This window comes from Ciconia boyciana, chromosome 7 (assembly GCF_034638445.1).
Source record: "Ciconia boyciana chromosome 7, ASM3463844v1, whole genome shotgun sequence".
Classification (NCBI taxonomy): Eukaryota; Metazoa; Chordata; class Aves; order Ciconiiformes; family Ciconiidae; genus Ciconia; species Ciconia boyciana.
The window spans coordinates 61729932-61751694 of record NC_132940.1 but is presented as its reverse complement, the minus strand read 5'-3'; the positions used below and the strand labels follow the sequence as shown (position 1 = coordinate 61751694).

General features: G+C 46.2%; 2 protein-coding genes across 3 annotated transcripts; both read right to left on the bottom strand.

Annotated features, from left to right (window-relative positions):
- Positions 1 to 4699: 4699 nt before the first annotated feature.
- RPL22L1 (ribosomal protein L22 like 1) lies at positions 4700 to 6820 on the bottom strand. Its single transcript, XM_072866658.1, has 4 exons — positions 6691 to 6820; positions 6246 to 6338; positions 5718 to 5839; positions 4700 to 4949 (listed from the first exon to the last, which is right to left on the bottom strand). The coding sequence occupies exons 1-4, from the start codon at positions 6697 to 6699 to the stop codon at positions 4805 to 4807; spliced, it is 369 nt and encodes a 122-aa protein (XP_072722759.1). The 5' UTR covers positions 6700 to 6820; the 3' UTR covers positions 4700 to 4804.
- A 103-nt stretch (positions 6821 to 6923) lies between these two features.
- On the bottom strand, positions 6924 to 15895 carry EIF5A2 (eukaryotic translation initiation factor 5A2). 2 transcript variants are annotated; one of them, XM_072866657.1, is made up of 5 exons: positions 15657 to 15743; positions 15154 to 15346; positions 13565 to 13669; positions 11837 to 11968; positions 6924 to 11145 (listed from the first exon to the last, which is right to left on the bottom strand). In XM_072866657.1, the coding sequence occupies exons 2-5, from the start codon at positions 15316 to 15318 to the stop codon at positions 11086 to 11088; spliced, it is 462 nt and encodes a 153-aa protein (XP_072722758.1). In that variant the 5' UTR covers positions 15319 to 15346; positions 15657 to 15743; the 3' UTR covers positions 6924 to 11085. The 2 variants fall into 2 exon arrangements, with proteins under 2 accessions (XP_072722758.1, XP_072722757.1); XM_072866656.1 differs by lacking the exon at positions 15657 to 15743 and adding an exon at positions 15748 to 15895 and having other exon boundaries at positions 6926 to 11145.
- Positions 15896 to 21763: the final 5868 nt, after the last annotated feature.

Below are 21763 nucleotides of genomic sequence, written 5' to 3'. Positions count from 1 at the left end.
CTTACCCTGCTAATGGGAATCGCAGCTGCTTGCTCATGGGATTGGGATCATGCCAGGACAGTTCACCTATTAAGGTTCACGGGACAAAGATTCTACTTTCAATATAAAACATATCCATATAAAATAAACCGTATTTTATTGCCCTGAGTGGGAAGGGTGGGCTATGAATATTAATAACAATAGTGGGGAGGTGGAAAAGGCCTGCAAAGGCAATGGATGCCCACCTCGCTGCCCACCTTCCTGCTGCCGCGGGACGCAGAGCACCATCCCGGGACATCGCCAGGGAAAACACTCGCTTCCGTGTGGTCCGAGCACTTTTCTGGTGCTGGTGCTGGTGTGCTGCTGCGAAGGCTGGCGGTGAGGGGCCCATGGGGCTGGTTGGGGAACCGGGTGAGGTGGAGACCCGATGGGGCAGGGCGAGGAGGCATTCGATCCTTTCTCATCTGCCCGATAAGAAGTCTTTGTTTTGTTTTTGTCTTTAAAAAGAAACATTTTTTTTCCTTATTTTTGCCTATATTTGGTGTAATCTCCCACCACTGAAGCTCCTTTCCTGCTGTTGGGTACACTGAAGCTATTATTGAGTACTTATTTTTCCATGGGCCTCTCTGTTTCTAATTACTTTGTGCTGATGTTATGTGAATATGTTGAGGCTGCGCCTCCTTTAATACCTGCCAAATGCTGGGTCTACTGTATGCACTAGTACCGCAACACATTTTTCAGATCTTTCCTGTCATTATTTACCTCTTTATTTCTGATCTTACCACTTTTGGATAGATGATAAAGCTGTTTTCTGATGGGGCTATAGGCCAGAAGGGCAAGCAGACACAAAGCATATGGATAGGCAAGGACATTTAGAAGTAACTTTTACTAGTGGTGGTCAGGATTGGGGAAATCCTGTGGGTTTTGTTGTTCTTTTTTTTAATGGGAAGTCAGTGAGAGTTTTGCTGAGGTAGATGATCAAGACTGATAATGATGCAGAAAAATAGTATCTCTGTATGCTCACACATAAATAGCCCATGTGGTGCTGCTACTGCTGCTCTGGCAACAGCCACGTAGCTCTCGCGCTTATAAATCACTGTTTCTTTTTTTTATTTGCCAGACTTTGAAATTTTCCATGTGTGGGAGGTCTCATAAACTGATTTTATTTGGAAGGGAGCAGCAAAAGCATTTTATGATAAATGAAGGGGAGAAACATTTATTGAAAAATGAAAGGGGGGAGAATATATATACAATTATATAAATATATATAATTATATATGTATAATTATATCTATAATTTTATAGATATAATTATATATATATATGTAAGATTTTGGCTCTGTTAAAGCCTTGTAAGAGTTATGGTGCCATTGCCCTCCTGAGCCCCGAGCTCACAGGCACTGGCCCTGGCCCATCTGCTGCACTACCAATGCAATTGGTGCTTTGCAGAGATTATTTGTCTTTCCAAATTAAACTTCTGGCTTGATGAACCGGAGCCCTCAGCCGGGTGGATGCAAAGCGGTGCTCCCAAAGCACTCACTCTTGCTGGATTTCTTGCTTATCCCTTCTGGAAATCCTTAAGCACCATGAGCATTGTCCGAGACCTGAGCATGTTACTGTGGAGCCACAGGGACCAAACTTGGCAGCAGCCCTGGGCACCTGCGAAATTTTCACGCTGTGTGTGCATTATTTTTCCCAGCAGCTTCATGGCCTGGCTGACGCAGGCTCGCGCATCACTGCAGCTCCGAGGAGAGCCCGTCCTTCCCTTGAGCAGGGCTTTTCTGGGCTCTTGTCCAGCACTAAATATGGAAAATTCCGACAGTCAATCCTGTCCATCTTCAAGATGTTCGGGATCTTTTAACTTTCAAAACAAAGATGAACGAAACTGGTTATTTTACAGCAGATTCTAGTTGGAAAAAAACAATTGCCATGCCAGGTGCCCCGATGAAGGTACCTGGTAGCTCCTGGCACAGCAGAGCTGCCATCTCAATGACTTAGACCCCACCAAAGATCAGAGAAACACTGACCTGTGGCTTTTAAAAAAGCTCGCTTCAATTCTAATCTGGATAATTTGTATTAATTACCATACATGAACAATAACAGGGTGTTTCCTGCCTGTCACCTGCATTACACCTGGCCTCTTCAGCTGTGAAATATGTGAAATTATGAATCAGCCTTTTTCTGAATCTGTGTCCGAGGTCAGCTTCTGGTCTGTGTACTCCAGCTATTTTTCTCCATGACACTTTTAACAATCTTATTGTAAACACTCCATTTAAGTTTAACCTCCCCTCTCTGTAGTTTCTACGTGTAACGTGCATATATGCACTTGGACTGATCCCGCTGACCCGATAAAGCTCGTAACTGCAGGAGAAGGCTCTAACAGCCCGCACGCGCCAAAGAGCAGAGCTGGACAGGCAGCTCTGGGCACGGCCAGTAGAGCTTGGGCAGCAATGCAGGAATAAAAAAAAAAATGTCTGGCTGGTATCTAAAGGAAGATTTTCCTAAATATATTAAGAACTCTAGAGTCACACTTACCAGAAATTTGGAATTTTGTTTTTTCAAAGTTTAACATGTTTTCCAGCATCAGGGAAAGGAATTCCTGGACTCCATCCTCACTGCAGTGAAGCTCAGCGAGTAATACAACTCACATGAGCACTTTGGCAGTTTTCCTCCAAACCCGGCTACAAAATAAGTTGCTTTGCTTGAAATCCCAGGCCTTGTTTTCCTATCTTTTGACTAATGACAATCTGTATCTGCTAGGCTATACAGCTACACATGTAGCTGCCAGCCTGCTTTAAAAGGAACGATAAGAAGACAGCATGATCCTATTAGCTCTGATTGTGTTTGTGCTTGTTCCATTTAATCAGAACAGTTTTGTTGTGTCAGTCTAGTGTAAAGGATGTACTGTCACATAAAAGTGCAACTCTGAAAAAACAGGCGGGGATGTATTTTGAAATACAACTGTTAGTCATGCCCTTTGCTTAACTTAGCGCAGCTAAGAAAACAGAGCAGAGGTTTTCAAATATTTGCAGCTTTACTATGAAAAACAACGTTGCTTGTTCAACACAGTATTAACTACCAATACTGTAACTACTTTAAGAAAGCATTAGCAACTTTTTGGATTTCCAGAAAAGGAAGAACCCAAGCCACCTTTAATTGTTGCTTCAAAACTGCCTGGTTTTTCTCAAATAGGAAATTCCAAGGCAGCACTCTGGCATTATCCAGTGCTCTAGATCAGTAGGCAGGACTTCAGGTGTTTTATTTCCAAAGAAGCACATAAAGCTCAACATACATGAGCTAGGAAATAATCCTTAGCCCTGCAGCCAGTTACACACGCTGCTCCCTTCCTTATGCTAGTTCTGAAACAGCAGAATGAAACAACTCAACAGGGCAGAGGCTAGACAAGTAGCTGTTGTTCCACTGCTGCTTCCTCTCATCTCCCTGGGCCACACTTCAGGAACAGCTGCTCGAGCAAACTGCAGAATGACAAACGAGACCCCAAGGCTGCCGACAACATTCATCTCCCCTTCTCTACTTTTCATTTAGATTTAGGTAGTACAAGCGGGTGTCACACGACCGTTAATGCATTGCTTTGTGTTTGGCAACTCTCTTAATAGTCTGTCTCGGAGGTTTGCCAGCAAAACCAATGCTGAAATAATAATAATAAAAAAAATCATCAGGAAATAAAACAATTTAGTAGGCACACTTCAGCTTAAACTAGCAGATTTGTTCAAGCACAAGAAGTGCAATATCCGGGCCTACGTGCATCCCTGTTTTATGATATTAAACAAACATGGCATTACTAATTCCAGAGTTCACCACTGCACTGGAACCTGAGAATAAATATTCTAATCAATCACATGCAGAGTACACTACCAGCTTGACACAATACGGTACTGAAATGCATATGCATGCAATAGTTACCGCAACTGTGGGCTCACAAATACCACTTTTTCATAGTGAAAACTAATCAAATTTCTCTTGGTATTACATGAACAGAAGAACTAGTTTATAGGATCTGGAGTGATTCATGTTTCAATAAAGAACTCGCCACTTGTAGTAAAGAAATACTTACATAAAGAAGTAATCCCAGAAGTCAAATACGAGAACCCTAAAATAGACCATCATAAAAGTAGAAACATCTGTATGGATTTAATGGGGTTCAGTCATTGTCAACATTAAAGCACATCTCACTCCTTCCTTGAAGTTGTTTTAGCTAGATGCTGGCAATGAGATCCATCTCTACCTCCCTCCTCGTCAAACTAATATAAACCTGGATACAAATCTTCATTTGTTATACTCCAGTTTGACTTGTGGTTATACAAAGGAATACTACCACCAATTAATGATGTCGATAAATCACACAGAAATAAAATCCTTCTCTTTTAAAATATGTAAGCCTGTTTTTTAACTGAAATAATTAAAAGTAAACTTTTATTAAATATTGTATCATTAGCTCGACATAAATTAGCAGAAGGAGCTGGTACTTTTAGTCACACAAAACTCTAGCATTATTCGTAAAAATATAATTAAACACTGATGTAACCATCCTACGTATGTACTGGGCGAAGGGCTCAGTTCCCTTCTACTTGGACTTTCACCAATGCCATGTTGAACAGCTCTGATTTCTAGCAGTGGAAGGAAAACTGCAAATCAAATGATTCCCCGTGATGGTTTTTAATTAGGATTTAAGAAAAAGGCTAGAAAACTAACCACGCTCTGTCAAACAGGGTACAAAATCTTTATTCACCAATAAGTTAAGTGTTCTTATAAATAGATGTTCTAGTCTTTTGTACGCTGTACTGAGTATAAAGCCGAGCTTCAATTATTCCTCAGACTCTGATCCTTCTTCATCTTGACTGATTTGGAAGTAGCGTAGTTCATACGTCTCCTTGTCAGATGCAACAACACGAAGCCAGTCACGCAGATTGTTCTTCTTGAGGTACTTCTTTGTGAGGTATTTCAGGTACCTTAAAAAACAGTGATTATACATTAGAACCTTCTCACTTAACACCCATACTCCTGTCTGCACTCCGCCCAAGACATGGCCCCAGCAGGGCAACAACACACTAGTTATATGCAAAAATAAAAATTTATCACATATAACAGATAATATATATTTTCATTCCAGATACATAAGAATTTATTATTTGATGCTTTTTGGCTACATAGCACAATGCCAGTAACTCAAAAGCATTGAGAAGTGGTTCTAAACCTTGGTCTCGCACAACAGATATTGGTGCATCTGGATCAGCAAAATGCAGGGAGGGGCGCAGGGAAGGAACTGTACCTCTAACCAGTGCACTCATCTGTTGCACGCACTAAGCGGTTTAAGGCTTCATTTGACGTAAGGGGCTCTTTTGCAACAACATGTATTGCGTACGCATACATTTTAATACAAACAAGTAATAAAACAGCCGCCTGTGATGTGAATTCAGTATGACTTTTAAAAGCATCTCTTTCCTTGATATACTTCTAACAACCTATGTAAAGCATCTCCGTATTACTGTGTTTATACCAGAGGAAGCATTAATTTGCAATCGAAGTGTTTTAAAAAGCAGGTTTTTAAGTATCTAATATTATAAATTTGTTTGAATTACATCTTTCACTAACATTTATAAGTGCTATGAAGGTTAGCGCTAACACCTTCTCTGTACGAATCAGAAGCGTGTCAGGTTCAACATACGACTGTTCAAAATCCACTGTCGCAAGTACAACAAAAGGAAACCTGTGCCAACCTTTTGGAAAACTGCTTCTCAGACGTCACCGTGATCTTGTTCTTCAGACGTTCAATGTGAACGGTGTTGCCCAAGTTTCCAGTTTTTCCATTGACCTTAACCTTCTCCTTTAGGAACTGTTCCTGTTTCAACGTTAAAGAAATAGAACACTAGGGAATGGCACCCTAGGTGTGAACTAGGGAAGGGACCCTAGCCATACAGCAGTATTAAAAATCACCGTTTACTTGTGTCCTGATAGCAAGTATTTACAACGCAGTTAATATTTTACAGTGTACAATTAAAAAAAATCACCCCCACGCTAAAACAAGATTCAATTTAAAGTAGTTCTAGTCACGGATAGGTATGAACCATCTTGCTGACAAAAGACATCTAAACCCATGAAGCTTTCAAAAAGTGCTGACAATTTAAAGAACAGCTGTCGATCTTACTAGTCTAAAGTGTAACTCTTCAGTTGTAACTCAGCTATCATAGTGTACTACGGCTATTATTATACTATGCACGAGAAATATGAGCAAAACCACGACTTACAAAATTCCCAGAATCAAAAATTCCATCTTCCACAGGATGGGTCAAGTCAAGGCAAAACTTCCAGGTTGACTTTTTAGATTTTCTGTCCTTTTGCTAAAACACAGGCACACACAAAACCCAACATTAACAATAACAACCCACACTCGGAAAACGTTTATTAGAGCGAAGGGGGACGCGGCAGAGGGTGCCCCCGAGGCGGCGGGCGCCGGCCCAGGCCGACACCGCCTGGAGAGCGATGCTCACTGCAGCCAGCTCGGCCAGGCCCCGGCCCCGGCCGCCAGCCGCTCGAGGCCCTCTCGCCACCGGCGGAAGGCGGCAAGGCCGCCAGCTCCCGCGGCCCCCGCCTCGTCGCGGCCCTCACCGCGCCCGGGACGCGCCCCACGGCCGCCAGACAAGCGTCCCTGCGCGGGGTGAGGCGGCCCGCGGCCCCCGCCCGCGCACTCACCGGCGCCATGCTGCCGGCCCGCCGCGCTCCCAGAAAGAACGCCGCCTCGGCCGCGCCGCGCTTTTATACCCCGGCGGTGACGCCATCACGCAAGCGCGCGGGGTGGGGCAGCGCGCCTGCGCGGCCCAGGGGCATGCTGGGAGGCGGGGGGCCCTGCCGGGGCCGGCCATCTCCCCGCGGCACAGACAGGCGGCAGGCGTCGTTAGCATGAATGAGTCAGCTTTTTATTTATTTTCTGCTGTTTATTTCTGTTGGACAGGAAGGCAAGCGCTTCTCTTGCTCTCGTACAAGTGGCAGGCCGCGCCGCTCTGGCGGTGAAGTGTTTCTCCCGCGGGAAGCTGAGGTGCTGGCGGACAGCGGGGAGCAGAGGCCTGGAGAACGCTCTCCTGGCTGCAGCTCGGAGTTGGAGCTTGCATATCCATTCAGCAACTCCACCGGAGCGCTACAGGCTCTCCAAGGGTCCCCGTAATCTTAACCAGCACCCAGCTCCCTGCAGCACTGACATATTTATTACTTCTGGAGCAAAACACACATTGTACATCTTTTCCCCCCATCGTTTGCTGAAAACAATACAGCTTCCAAAACAGACACACATTTGAACCACGAGGAGGGCTGCCGTTCCCGGCTCACACAATTTACAGGGTTTGGTTTTTGCTACAATCAGTAAAACAAGTCATCGACATCATTGCTCCTCCCCCCGCATTTTGAAAGCCACACGGAACAATAGTTAACGCTTACAATATACAGCACAGGACAACTGAGAATAGGGGTTTTCTGCGATAACAGCGCTACACAGCAAACGTTTCATTTTAAGTTCACAAACCAAGTTCCTCTCAGATGCCAAACACTGTAGGGCCAGACTGCAGATGCTGGAGAGGCTCCCGATGCTCTCGGCGTACCGTGCTGAACGCTCCACCACAACACCTCCAGGACCTACGCCTTCGTTAACATTCTCAGTGTATAAGCGAGATACTCAAAATATCCTTAACAAGGTCTTTTTTTTTTTTCCTGAAGTTTAGTTCTACTGTAACAAACTACATTCTAATTACTTAACCAAAAAAAGTGGGATTTATTGAATTTTTAATTCTGTGAGACTGACCTGCAGTAACCATAAGTTTGAACTGTCAACAAATTCGATTTCTTTACAGTTTATGTAAAATTACCTGTATTGTGAAACTACAGATGGTGCACCATTTCTGGGTACATTGTGGATTAGAAAAACCTGCAAGAGGCTTGAAAGCAGTTACGCTAAAACAATGAAATTCAGCTAACTTCTTAAAAAAAAACAGCCCTGAGAACATGGCTCAACTAGCAAGAGCCTAGTTGAAAAACCACCATTATAAGCAAAAATTAGAAGGATCTATTGAAATCTTAGAGTATTATTTGCCAACATTTGAGGCAGGAAACACTGCAGTCTTTCTAATTCTGTAAAATAGTAAGAGAAACTCAATGAATTGGAGCCATAAAAAAAATGCATTATTTGGAGTGGAAATACTTGTCTTCACCTCCTAGTTTTCACAGCCTTTACTCTAAGCAGTTGCATCAGCTATTAGAAGTTTATAGTTTTCCGTTTTGACACAATTTAAATGTTAAGACAGTACTATAGAACAAGTACATTGGTAAGATTTGTTTTAAAGTAAAGCTATGAAAGGAGAATTTCCCTAAGCATTTGGTTAGGGATCTTAAAAATACGCATCTATATGGACTATTGATCACGAAGTTCGGCGCAAACGATTCTGACAGTAAACTGAAACATCTTACTTTGGAAAAAATGCCTCAAATACATGTTCTAATTTAGAAGCGACTTTTAACCTTACTGAAACTTGGAGATTATGCTTAAGACTCATGCTTATGTATTACCTATGGGAAACTTCATGCATGATGAGCCAATGCTCTGCACTTCCATAGTGTTCGAAGTGCTTCACGAAAGACAACTAAGTATATAAGAACAAACCTATAATGAAGTACTTAATCACTGAAATCTTGCAGAACTGAAGGTTGCAATAGAGGGACATCCCTGTCTCAAGGAGGGCTCTTCCAGCACGCTGGAGGTCATAAAACCTCTATCTTTAGATTGCTGTACTACCTGAAAACTCCAGTCAGACCAGGACCCCACTTGTAGGAACAAGGACAAAAACCAGCCCTTGTCCCAGAGAGCTTACAGTCCAAGTAAATGCTTAGATCGTGGGCCAGTGGCATCAAATACCTGCCTTCCAACAAGGTTTTAGAGGACAGACAGGCACCTGAAAGTAGACTAAAGCACTACCAGAACAAGGACAAATCCAAGTCTTGTCGTTTCCAAGCATATTAGAAGTATTTGTAATGCAGGGATAGCATTAGAACTTGCATTAGTTTGACATAGCAACCTATGACTTCCCCTTTGACATCACACAGCTCAGACTGCTGTCAAGACCACCATCAATGGTTTCGCACTCACCTCCAAAGCCAACAAAGCCTGTCTTTCCGCTCCCAGTTCGATGGAGAGGCAGAAAGGAGCATAGTGCAGACTACCTTGAACTATTAAGCATGCACTTCAAAACTGTTCTGAATGCATTTCAATCTCTTGTATCTACAGCTTTTTTTTTTTTAAAAAAGCTGTTTTGCCATTTCAGTCAAGGTGCTATTTATAGAGTTCACCTGCAATGTGTATTGTGCTAGGCAAGAGCGTGCGGCAGTATCCTATTCTGCCAGGTGTCCCAGGTAACTGTGCTTTATTACCAGAGTATATTTATTGCTGTCTTTACCTTCACTGTACTGCTCTCCCTGTCATGAGAAGTCTATGGAAAATGCATGGTTTTGCCATCTACATTAGACCTCCAAGATTTGCTAAGCCCTGCCACAGTATGTACAAGGGCAGTTCAGGACAGTTGCCATGAGCCCTTTGGGCATTAGAGAGTACATACTATTAAGCTGAAAACATTTTAAGCGGTTAATAGCAGCGTGAAGTCTGACTCTTGCTGCCAACAGAGTGTGAATTGTGCGTGCTGTTCAGGGCAGCATGCCGTGTGTTTACAAGTTGTCCTCCATTAGCCAACAGCCACTGAAGCTTAAGGCAAGTTCATGAAACAATTTATCAGCTCTGAAGAGAGGTCTGAGTCACGGACTAAGGAAGTTTCCCACTCATGAAGAGTCACCAAGTCTTAGAATTCAAGTTGAATGCCTTAAACAGGAGCAGGCTAGTTATCCTTCCATGACTAGTTCTGTGAAGCCTTGTGTTTGCCTATTAAGCTACTAAATAGTTAGAGGCATGCATGCATGTTTCAATGACTCAGAACTCCCCTGGAGAGGAGCTAGCTTTCATAACTATATAGCAATTTATTTACTTTTATAGTTAAGCCATGGTTGTTCAGTATTGTCTGTCAAGTCTCTATTTTGAAAATACAACAGTTTTTGTTTTTTAAAAAGAATCACATGCATTTAGTTTAGGCTCAATGCTACAGTTTGTCCCACTTTTTGAAAAACGTGGTTCCTGTGCTACAAAAATATGGTCTGAACCTGAAGATTAAAACCTAAAGCTGGAAGCACTGCAACAGATTCCTATGGAGTTTGTCACCCTTTTATAGTTTAGATAAATACAATAAAGGAAAGCAATTGAACTGCATTTTTCTATTTTATTTTTCAAGTCTGACAAAGGCCTCGAGTGAAAGTCTATAGCTTTAACATCCATTCTCACCTTTGTGTCCCCTTGACCTATCTATGTCTTATCTACCCAATATTCCAACTGCCTGCCTAAACCACAGGTAGGCTTTGACACCATTTTATCATTACAATAAGCCAACAAGTTGGCAAAGAAGAATACAGAGGTAATACAGTTAAGTTGCACATGGCCACTGGGGCTTGGTCAAGCCAGCTGGCATTTTTGATCACTTGAGTTTCTTGGTCTAAAAGTTGCGATTGGCACCTACAGTTCTGCAAGAGTCCCAATCCACAAAACGCTTAAGCTTAAAAAAAAAAAGCTACTTTTATTGTCAGTTCTACCTAAACATGTCAAGAAAAATACTATTTGTGCTCTAGGTCACTTTATAATCCTAGATACCTACCAGCTTATCTAAAAGCCCCTGAATACTGTATTTTGTCTGTTCATACAGACAAACACTGGTTTGCTCAAGCAAATAAAAATATATCCACTAGTAACACCTGATTGGTTTCTTAGATCCATAGCTGAAACCCACAGGAATGTTAAAATAGTTACAATTAAGGAATTAAAATCTCAGTGATTTTGAAAACTGCCAGTTAGCCTGCAACACTAATCGAGAATCCAGCACTGCTTTTTAACAAGTCAAAAAAGAAATGAGGTTGCTTGTGAAGGCCAGAGCTTTGGTGACAATAAGAACCAAATTTATAGATCTGTGGTCTGTCCAGACCTGAGCAGTTGCCCGAGCCTGGTGATCCTCTTTATTTGCAAGGCTTTATGGCTACAGCACATTCTTCATTCATTGCACTTATGACGGATATCTGGAAGAAAAGACAGATAGATGAACTCCAGCCCATGCTAGAGGAAGCGCTCCTGCAAATTACAAACTTTCACATTTTAATATCTATCCCATCTCTCTTGTGCTGTTGAAGAAGCTCTTGAGAAGCTGAAGCTGGTAAAATTAAGTCATTAGAAGTATTTCCACAATATCTGCCCTTCCCACCAATTTGCTCTTCTGCTGCCTCCTCTTTGCCATATTGCCTTGGCTGGCAGCTTGAGGTTTGTACAACAGAGGAAGACGAACAAGCTCCTGCAATAGAGCCAAAGTGGCAACTGGTGTGGCCCAGTATAGACTACAGTCTGCAGAGCTACTTGCAGACAGGTTTGCTAACATAGCAAATTAGACTACTCTGACTACACCACAAAACTCTACACTTGGTCCCGATTAAGAAAGCCTGGAGGCTCCAATCCACACTGTGCAGACAGCACTGTTAGGATTTATCTAGACATCTGAGACACCCCCATATCACCTCACTGTCAACCGAGCCAGGCGTCAGTGCCATATTGAGTGCTCCAGTACAAGAGTCCTTCTACATCTCAAAGGACCAATTCCTGTGCTTCTAACCGGCTCTTCACGGAGAGATACAAATAGTCAATATCAGCATAAGACTTCTTCATTGTATAATCAAGTGGAATTAACCATAACTCTTCTTGTCTGCCCTCTATACTTACCTGCACATCTTCATTGGCGTTGAATTTTCCTTCTATTTCTTTGCCAAGATCCCCTTCTGGCAATTTTAGATCCTCACGAACTTCACCACTTTCTGTCAGCAGGGAGAGATACCCATCCTGAATACCTATCAGCTGTGAAGAGAAGTTCACTTTTAGGAAGTTTAACATCAGTAGTCACTAGTAGGCAGTAGCTGAAGATAAGCAGAAGGCAGTGAACCCTACCTGTTACATTAATTCTTTAGTACTGTGTTTATAACAGTTAAGAACCTAATTTAAGTCAATTTTTAACAACAGCTTAGAGGGCTGAGAGTTAGGGCAACTGTAGCAAAAGCCAGTCTGCTATCAAGAACCACCAGAACCCTGCTGGTTACTTCCAAGTGTGTGGGGCACTGCAAAACCCATCCTTGTGATTTAGAAAGCGTACTGCTTCCAGGTCACTGGTTCAGCTTTTTACATCTGTGAATTAGAAACAATAACTGGAATGGTGTTCACTGAACAGCATTGCTTTTATAAAGTGTACCATGTACACAACAGCTGAACTGTACACTTCTATACCTTCATTTGTACAATGAGACACTGTCATTTACATTAAAGGATAATGAATAAATTAGGGAACATCCACCAAGCTCTGGACCACTTTTATAATGCTGTTTTCAGCCTAACTGAAAGCCTGAGCTAAGGGGAACAGCTATTTTGACAGAGCAGGTTAGGGAACTTGGAACACCTAACACTAAACCTAAAAGGCAGCCCTAACAAGTCTGATAAACAGCAAAAAATTTCAGTAGCAATAAGGACCCAAGAACACGAGAGAAAGATCACCAAGATAACATTAAGAATCTCTTGGAAGGTCTGAGCCCTAAGACAGGCTAGTCGCACTTTATTCAAATAGCATCAGCTGTCCTGAAGAGTTGCTAACACTCTGAACTTTGGCCTTGTCAAGCAATTGCAGCTTTCCAACTGATGTGGATGCATCAGTTCCTGACCAGAACTACTCCCAAGACAATGGGAAGATAGCCAACGTGTTACAACTCAGAACCTGAATCGTGCTGCTTTTAAGAGCTCACTATCCATATCACAGAAGGCATTACAGCAGTCACAGAAGCCTGCCAAGTTCCCTCCATACATATAGTTCAGAGCAGAGCTCAGGAGCACTAAAATTACTTGAGATCAACTAAAGCCAGCTTCCACGCAAGGAGCAGAAAACACTGTAGCAAGTTAGAATTGGCATCAGATGCAGTTTAAGCCTGTCTTGTTGATTCATCTACCCTATGTAAGGGTGAAATTATAAATGACAATATGTGCTTAGATTCAAATTTACTTGCAGTGAGATCTTGATTACCCTTTAACTAATAATAACTTGCAGCAGGGATAACCTCTCTCCAGATTCTAAAGGATGCCTGTATTACAAAGAATAAAGAAGTGACCTTACAACATGAGCCAGAAAAAACACGGTTCTGAATTATGTCTATTACCTGTCATTTCTAAAGATTGCTACTATAACATGAGGTTGTTAGTACAGTAAGGAGCTCTCCATCAGCGAGCTCCGACAGTTTTAACAATTCAGTAAATGCTACAAGTTCAGCAACGTCATGTCTAGACAGGCAAGTTCCATTAATTCTGACAACAATACTTCATTAATTGAGAGGCAAGTTTTGGGATGAAGAGAGTTTACGTGTGGTATTAGGAGTATAAAGCCTCTTAATGTGTGGGAGGAATCTGTTAACTCACCTGGTAATCATTCCTCTTGATATTTGGAACATCCATGTTATGAGTTGATGGGCAAATATCTTCGTATTTTTTACCAGTGAAGATATCAATACCAACCAAGTGGACCTATAAGAGACAAAAAATAACATCAGTTACTGTTTGTCCTAGAGAAGCAAGATGCCATCGCCATCGATTGGTCTTGCTGGTTCCATGCACTTTCCTAAGAGATCACGTGTAATACCAGATTCTGCCTAGACCCTTTGCTTGCGGTATGAAAGCAGCCCAAACACCGAGAGAAGGCCTCTCACACCCTTTCATAGCACGCTATAGAAACACTACACAAGACCAAAGACCAGCCACAATTATCTTCCATAGCCTTCTGTAGTTTTACAGCAGCAAGCTAGAGCTCAGAGTATGCAGCAGTTAAAAAAACATTTACTTCAAGTTCTAGCTGTTCTGAGAAACACAACAGTGTCGGTGACAACACGAAGGTTAAAGGGAAAAGAAGAGGTGGTCATGCAGAGATTAAAGCAGCTCCCACCTCCCTTTATGCTAGCAGCAGCTGTCCACTGCAGCTAACGCTTGGATTACCAGTTCATAGCCTGCTCTTCTCAGGTCCTTTTGCTCTCACAACTGTTTCAGTATTTAAGAAAACTGGATCTGTCTAATAAAACAAGCCATAAAAAAGGCAAGGGGAGGGGAAAAAGGAAAAAACTGGCAAGGGCTCGGTATACTCTAGTTTTGACAAATCCTAAATACGCACCTACACGTATCATACAAGGTTGTGGAAACTTACAAGTCTAATTAGTCCATCCTTGTAACAGATCTGTCTCTAAACTCCAATATACCCACCATAAAGTGTCGTTGAATGAGCGAAGGGGGAGTCTAGCCTCGGTCCAAGCTCTGGACAGCTGCATAAGCCAACTGCTTAGGCAGCAGGACTGCAGCCTCAGACAGCAGCCTAAGCTGTCCCTGCTGGGACGCAGGAGGGGGAAGGTACTCCTCACTCAGTGCTGAAAAAAGGAAAGAAGCAGCGAGGCGAGCCAGCAAAATAGGGCCAGAGCAGGCCCACAGAGGTAACAAATGTCCGCTGAGCTCTTCTGGATTATGTAACAGAAGATGGGCACTTCGAGTAAGTGCGTAAGTCGAGCGCTGCAACAGTGAAAGTCTGCTAGCACGGGCAGACATAAAAGTGCTTTGGTGGGTAGCGACAGCACAATCCAATCACACCCTAGTGATTTCATCAGCCCCCCTTCCAGAACTTACTCTACCCCCACTACAGAAACAGGTTTTATCGCTATCAGCGTTAAAGCTTTTTAACAAGCTGGGAGAAAAAAAACTAACCCAACCCTCTGTCCTCAGTCCTTCCTCCTTAACGTTACTGGAAGCCCTCGAGCTAACTCTAGACCGATGAGGCACGTGAGACACTGCTGCGAGGAAAGCCAAGGCAGGATACAGAACGCTCTGCCAAATGGAACGCTACACCCTTCCCTCTCGGCCAGCCACGCAGCGAGACAGCGATGCCGCTGGGAGGGCCAGGAGCCGCAGGAGCGCACACTGCGGGCGCTGCAACAGACTGGGGCTTACAGAGCCCGCCCGGGGCCACTCACCTTGGCGTGGCCGTGCTTGCCCGTCTTGGAGGTGGACATCTCCACGATCTTGCAGGGGCGCCCCTTGAGCACCACGAAGCCGTTCTTCCGCAGCGCCGAGCACTGCATGGGGTAGGTGAAGGAGGCGCCGGCATCGGCCGTGGTGAAGTCGAGCTCGTCGGCCATGGCGCTGGGGGGCTGGCGGCGGGGGAGGCTGCACACGCAAGCGAGAGCGTCGGCTCGCAGCCCCGGCGCCGGGAAGGGCCGGGCTGGGAGGGGGCGGGGGGGAAGACGGGGGAACACAACCACCGCTCCCCGGCGGGGGCAGCGCGATGGCGGCGCCCCGGGGCGGGGCAGGGCGGGCCGGGCCGGGCCCGCCTCGCTCCGCCACACGTGCCCGGCGGGCGCAGAGCCGCCGCGCGCCCCGCCACGTGCCGAGGCCCCCAGCCGCCCTCCTCTCCTCTCCTCTCCTCTCCCCTTCCCTTCCCTCCCCTCGGTGGCGGCGGCGCCCGCCCCCGGCTTACCTCACCCTCCTTTCCCCATCCCCTCAGCGCCGCGGCCCAACCGCGCGCAGCCCCGGGCGCTGGCCCCGAGGGGCGCCGCGGCCCCTCTTACCTTGCGAGGACGGTCGGGGAGGCCGGGCGGGCCGGGGCGGGCCGGGGCCGGGGCGGGGGCGGGGGCACGGCGGGGCACGGCGCCGCGCACACGCGCCCGACCACTGCGGCGGCCGGCGGGAAGGGGCGGCGGGGAGCGCGCGCACCGCGCACCGCCCAGCCCCGCCCTCCCGCTTCCGCCGGCCGCTGCGCTCATTGGCCCGTGCCCCCCGAGGGGGCGGAGCCTCCCTCCTCGCCCCCCTCTCCCCCCCCGCCCCCCCTCCGGCTGACCACGTGCTGGAGGCGCTTCCCGCCTTCTCCCGCCCCGCGCGTTCACCCCGCCCCTCGCCGGCGCCTACGGAGAGCGGTTGGGCTCAGCGCGCCCTCGCGCCTGTGGCGCGGCGCCGGCGCCGTTGCTACCGAGGCAACCCCTTCCTCCCCCCACCTCCCCCCCCCGGCCCGGCTGGCGCAGGCGCGGAGCGGCCCCTCGGCCGCCAGGCGGCGCCGCGCGCTTTCTCGCGCGCCTCCCCCCGCCATCTTGGGGCGGGGGCGTCGGTGGCGGCCGCCTCCTCAGAAGGGCGGTCGGGCGGCTTCCCGGCGACAAAACCGAGTTTTTGAACGAATTGGAGAAGAAAGGGGTGTTCCCAAGGCCTGGCGGGATAGGGCTTCCTCGCGAGTTGTGGTTAACTGTCAACACAAAGCTCATTTGTCCGCTTAGTGTTTCCCCTTCCAGAATAATCAAGAGCGTTTTGCAAGTGTACAATCATCAGTCAACATGGCCTGAAACTGCCCAGAAGCCGTGGTGAAGACTTGTTTTCGTTAATGGACATGAGACTCAGGTGGCTCCGTGCCCTACCCCTTACCCACAGCGCTAATGGTGGAGCCCCTGTCAGCCTCCGGCACCCAGCCCCCGCGCTGTCTGAGGTGAGGTGTGTGGTGGTGAACCACCTGCCAGGCCAGATGGATCCCGAGCAAAACGAGGCCAAATGGTTATGTTTGTTAAAACTCTCCAAGTCAGATGCCATAATACCTTAAGCTGTTTGAGCAAATTCACTTGAAGACCGTTCTGTGGAGCTGCCAGTGGATGGGGCCCAGCCCTTCCCGGTGCCACACGGATCACCTACTTTAAACACCAGACAAACAGAAAAACGCAGAAATTTGGAGGTTTGTGCGGCAGCGTTGTCAGAGCTGGCCTCTGCCATCAGCACTGTGGGTTGCAGTGTGCTGTCCTATGTTTTCTGCCCCAAGATCCTGAGTTTATTTTCTCTGTTCCAATGGGGTGGCCCCAGGAGCCAGTTTTAAAGTCACATTTTTAAATGGTTTCTAAGAGACCTTTTATTTAATTCATGTTAACCTGTGTGATCTGTTTGCTTGTGGTCTTGCCCTTGGTTACATAGATCCCGCTCCAAGTTGTGCAGCATGTACCAAAGGAGATAGGTTTGGCTTTCGTTTACACGGGGCCCCTTTGTGATGCTCCATCAGGTCGAGACAGTGGCTCTCTTCTGTTACCGGGGTTTTCGGTGCTGCTGCCTCACCCAGCCCACTCTAGAGATGATATGCATTACCCTGGGGAACTGCCCATTTTCTTCTGTGTCAGTTGATAAGCAGAGTCTGGGGCATTCTCTTAAGTGTTTTTACATGTGCAGTGTGTGTTCGTTTACCTGCAAGTGTATGACTAGTTGCACATGCTCTAGGGCTTTTTTTCTTTTAATAAAATACTTTGTGAGAGAACTACCAACTCCTCTGAGCCCAAACCAGGGCATCCTGGGGCTAAGCACTAATGATAATTTCTTTTCTCAAGTACCAGATTATAAATTTGGTTGATTTTCCACAATTAACAGATTCATTTTGGATGACTTGAGAGATCTGCTGTACTAAACTCAGTCTTTTTTCTCAAGTGCAGCTGTAGATGATATTTATTTTTGAGACAAAAAACAAATATTCCAAGGCAGACTTTATGAGAGATTCAATTAAAAAAATTGGCAATCAGCTCCATCAGTCATTGCTTGCAGGCATCGTTCTTTTGTCTGGATCAACGTTTATTTTCTAAAATGCGTTTCTTGATAGTACTAATGTGATTATCCCACTTTTCTATACAACAATAGCAATTCAATTTCGAAGCATATTTGTAAATACCATGGCCTTTCACATTTAAATGTATTTCCTTTTGTGCATGTGTGTGTGTAGAGTGTTGCACAGCTGGATCACACATCCATCTTTTCTTTCAAGTAGACTCAGCATCTTATCAAGCTTTGGTTTTGCTATCTAGGTCTTTATATGAATTGCTTTGCAGAAACGATTGGAGTTAGAAAACTTTTGGAAGGATTAAAGTGAGCAAGTTGTATCTGTTCTCAGTTATGTTCTGGGGAAATGTCTGATGCCCTAAAACACCTCGTTAAAGCCTTGCCTCGAGAGCATGCATTTCAGCCAGCACTGGGGTAAACATCCCACCTTGTTTCCAGCAAACCCACCAGAACGCAGGAGGTGGTGTTTACACCAACACGAGCCGTGGGTGCAGCCTAGCTTACGCTAATTGCCTGATGCATTGCTAGCTTCTGGGAGAAATCTCTCTGGGGAACACCAAGGAGGGCTGCAGTGTCCTGGGACATCGAGGGGTGGTGGCCTGGGTGCTTGGAGCACAGAAGAGGGTGCTGGAGGAAAGCCCTGCAGGCTAGCTGAGAGAGGGCCAGTCGCAGAGCAGCGGTGAGCAGTTTACCCAGCCCTGCTTACCTCAGCGCTGGGTGAGCACCATGGGAAAGTAGAGGGAGGCTCATTCAGCAAGACTTGGTTCAGGTCACAAGATCAGAAATAATGGGTCGTGAGCAAAGCAGTGTAAACAACCCTATTCTAACTTGAGCAAGCATCTTGCTTTCCACTGCTGAGCTGTCTTACCTGGGATCCCACTGACGTGTCCTGACTGTTGGGGGTGAGGGTTCACCCTGGCTTCTGGACATGAGAGAGGCCGGGGACCGATGATCCTCACCTCCACAGGACAGTGCCGTGCTCAGCAGACCCTCTGAGCTCCTGCGTACAATCTCTCTGCGTAGCGTGAGCTGGATTAAAGAGCCTCTGCAGCGACCTTGCCATAGGCACCCCACTCTGCTGCAGGCACTGCTTTAATCCTGCTGTTCACTTTCGGCTTCCTACGAAGAGCAAATGCAGTGCCAGTGACTCACCTTGCATTGGCATCAGCCTTGAGAATGGGATTCTGGATGGTTCCTACAATTATTAGGGGCTGCATGCCCTGGGACACTTAAAAACTACCACAGTACTGCTTCTGCCTGCTCCGTGGTCACCCTTACCTTTCCGTGGTCCACACAACCACCCAGCTGGATAAATATGCTCGGATGATGTGTGCAGACACAGCCATGCTGTCGGAATTACCCAGGGAATTACCCTGGGCACAGACTGGAGATCAGAGGCAAGCGGTGACAGTGCAGGGACATTGAGCCAGTGGAAACCACCTGTGACTCCCACTAGGAAGAGGGAAAGCATGTAGTAACTCCAGCTGTTCCCTCCTCCTGGGGTTGCAACAGTGCTAAAATAGGGATATCCCACCCATGACCCGGGGGGGCTGATGCTTTTCATAGTCACAAGAGCTGCTCTCTCTCCTGAACAGAGTACAGGGGGAAAAAACCACAAGGCACCGCCCAAGCCTCAGGTCTGCAGTTGTAGCTACAGCCTGTAAAATTTAAGGACCGCTGATCTACAGCCAGGATTTATTGCCACCCTGCTGGGGAATAGATTCCTTCCCTTTCAGCACAGCTATTCAGGCTGTGCCTCTGGGTAAAATTTGCCAGTGTTGCTTCGGGATTTAGTGAAACACTTCAGCATAGGCTCCGTTACCTTAAATTAAATCTCATGCTTACATGTGCTGCTGGATCCAGCCCTGATGTCCTGCCTTGTAATTCCTCAGCTCCCATAGATTTCAGTGAAAGGTGAGGACATTGAGCACCTCAGAAAATGCATCCTACCTCAAAGGTCCCTGCATATGTAGTACTTGGTTCAGCTTCATCAGTTTGACTCGGGGAGGTGGAGGGTAGCGCTTCTCAGTGATGCAAAACAAGTTGAAGTGAGGCAGAAAAATCTGTGATAAATTAGTGTGGAAAGTGTTAATGGGGCCAAATGTCCGGAGTTTATTGGATTAGGGAAGTCAAACTAATTTTAAAATTATGCCTAGAGAGTGGGAAACTAGGTATCATTAGCCATTTATCTGACACAACAGAAAAGTGTTAATGGCTGTCATCTCAGCACATTAGGAAAACACTGTCAAAGCTCTTGCTGACAAGATGCTTTCTCGGGGATTATTAATTATATTGCTTTATTAGCCAGCCACAGTATGGGAACATACTTTGCATGTTAACTAAAGTGCAACGACCATTTAGCTAATAAGTAGGACTCGGTCTTTTAAATTTTCTTAATGATTAGCAACTTAGTAAAACTGTAATGCTGAGAGATAAAAATAATGATTCAACAAGCTGTGTCTCAAGAACAAGTTTTAACTGGAACAGATAAAGTGTACAGTCCTAATTAGCAGCCTGATGTGACAAGACAAAAGTAAACATATCTGCAGATTTAACCAACTCATATGACCCCTTCCTGCATCGTCATACACGTTAAAAGTGGACTTGTGATCGTTCAGCCCAGCATATCAGCTTAATCCTTGCATCACAGCCCTGGTGAGGACAGGGGTTGCTGCAGCCTTCAGCAGCGCCGAGCTCTGCACATCGTGCCCCAGGCTGCAGCCCGCCCCACTACAACCATTAGCAGAATTGATTTGAAACATCCCAGGATGAGCAAAGCATCATCTCCAGGGGAATATACAAATAAATGAAATGATAATAGTAAAGTGCATGAAGGCATGTTGTCCAGTTGTGGCCTAAGAAGGTCAGAGAGGGTCCCCAGTGGGAGGTCCCAACCTGGAAGGAGAAGACTGGCTTCCCTTATATGCAGCAGCTGCTGCAAGGAAGCACAACCTGAAACTTGGCACCGACCGAGCACAGGGTGCGCCGTGTTAGCCCGCAGGATTCACAGCATGCTGGTAGCAGACCGGAGAAAAAATCAATTATTGGCATGTGAAGTCTGCTAGCTCTGAGACTCCTGCTTCAACCTACATGGTCTTTACTATAGCTCAGCCAAAAGCTTCACAGAGGTGTGGGATGAAATGAGGAGCAAAAGCCTGATTAAATGTACCCATAGCTTTCAGCTGACAACCGTTTTTACAGAGTCATTTTACTTAAGTGCCTCTGAACCCCCAGGTAGATCTTCCAGGAAGTTCAGGAACATAGCTATGGGTAACGTTAGTGTTGTGGGCTTTGTTATGTGCTGCAGCGTATGTGCTGCACTACAGTAACTGCGTCAGGCTTTCTACTATCATTCACCTAGTAACACACAGGAAAACAAAGACTGGCTGCTCAGTGTTGCTAAATAAATGACCCCTCACTGCTGAGCTACTGACACTGTCACTGACTGATGCCCCTCAGGCATTAGGATGAAGCTCAGCAGAAGTTTAGGGAAGTAGTTTGGGACAGCCTTTCTCATATTAAACCACCTGTACGGCTGCTGTGTGGCCATAGCTCGAGCCATTTGTTTGTACAGACTGGCCGGCTCACAAGGACCGAGCAGGGATGTCCAGGACCCCGGTGCCAGCACCCTCACTGCCACTCTGCCTCTGCTGTCCCATCCTCCTGTTCCTGGAGGGAACCTAGCCTGGCCCTGCCCTCAGAGCAGGGGCAAATCTGCTTCGAACCCCATCTCTCCCCAAATGCTCTCCTGCCCGTCATGCCTAGAGAGGCCCCAGCACCAAGTTTTAAGTGCACCAGTGTCCGTGCAAGCAGAGGTGTGCTTGACAGTGGGCTTTTACAGGTGGGCAGTGGGGACGGCTGGGGTTAGACGCTGGCACACCTCCAGTGAGCATTCATCCCAGTGCAGAGCCAGCTCCCACCGGCTCCAGGACTGCCTCCCAACCCCAGTGTCTCACCTCTGGACCATCCATTTCAAAAGGATTTAGCTGAGGGCTTGCACAGCAATTATCACCC

Bases quoted from the DNA above. Each gene is read 5' to 3' on its own strand.
- RPL22L1 (XM_072866658.1), bottom strand. The intron at 5,840-6,245 runs GTAAGTCGTGGT...ACGTTGAAACAG, and splicing joins TTTTTGATTCTGGGAATTTT to GAACAGTTCCTAAAGGAGAA. The intron at 4,950-5,717 runs GTTGGCACAGGT...CTGTTTTTTAAG, and splicing joins GAGAAGCAGTTTTCCAAAAG to GTACCTGAAATACCTCACAA.
- EIF5A2 (XM_072866656.1), bottom strand. From the start codon at position 15,318: ATGGCCGACGAGCTCGACTTCACCACGGCCGATGCCGGCGCCTCCTTC. The intron at 13,670-15,153 runs GTGAGTGGCCCC...TGTCTCTTATAG, and splicing joins GCAAGCACGGCCACGCCAAG to GTCCACTTGGTTGGTATTGA. The intron at 11,146-11,836 runs GTAAGTATAGAG...CTTTTCTTCCAG, and splicing joins ACGCCAATGAAGATGTGCAG to ATATCCGTCATAAGTGCAAT.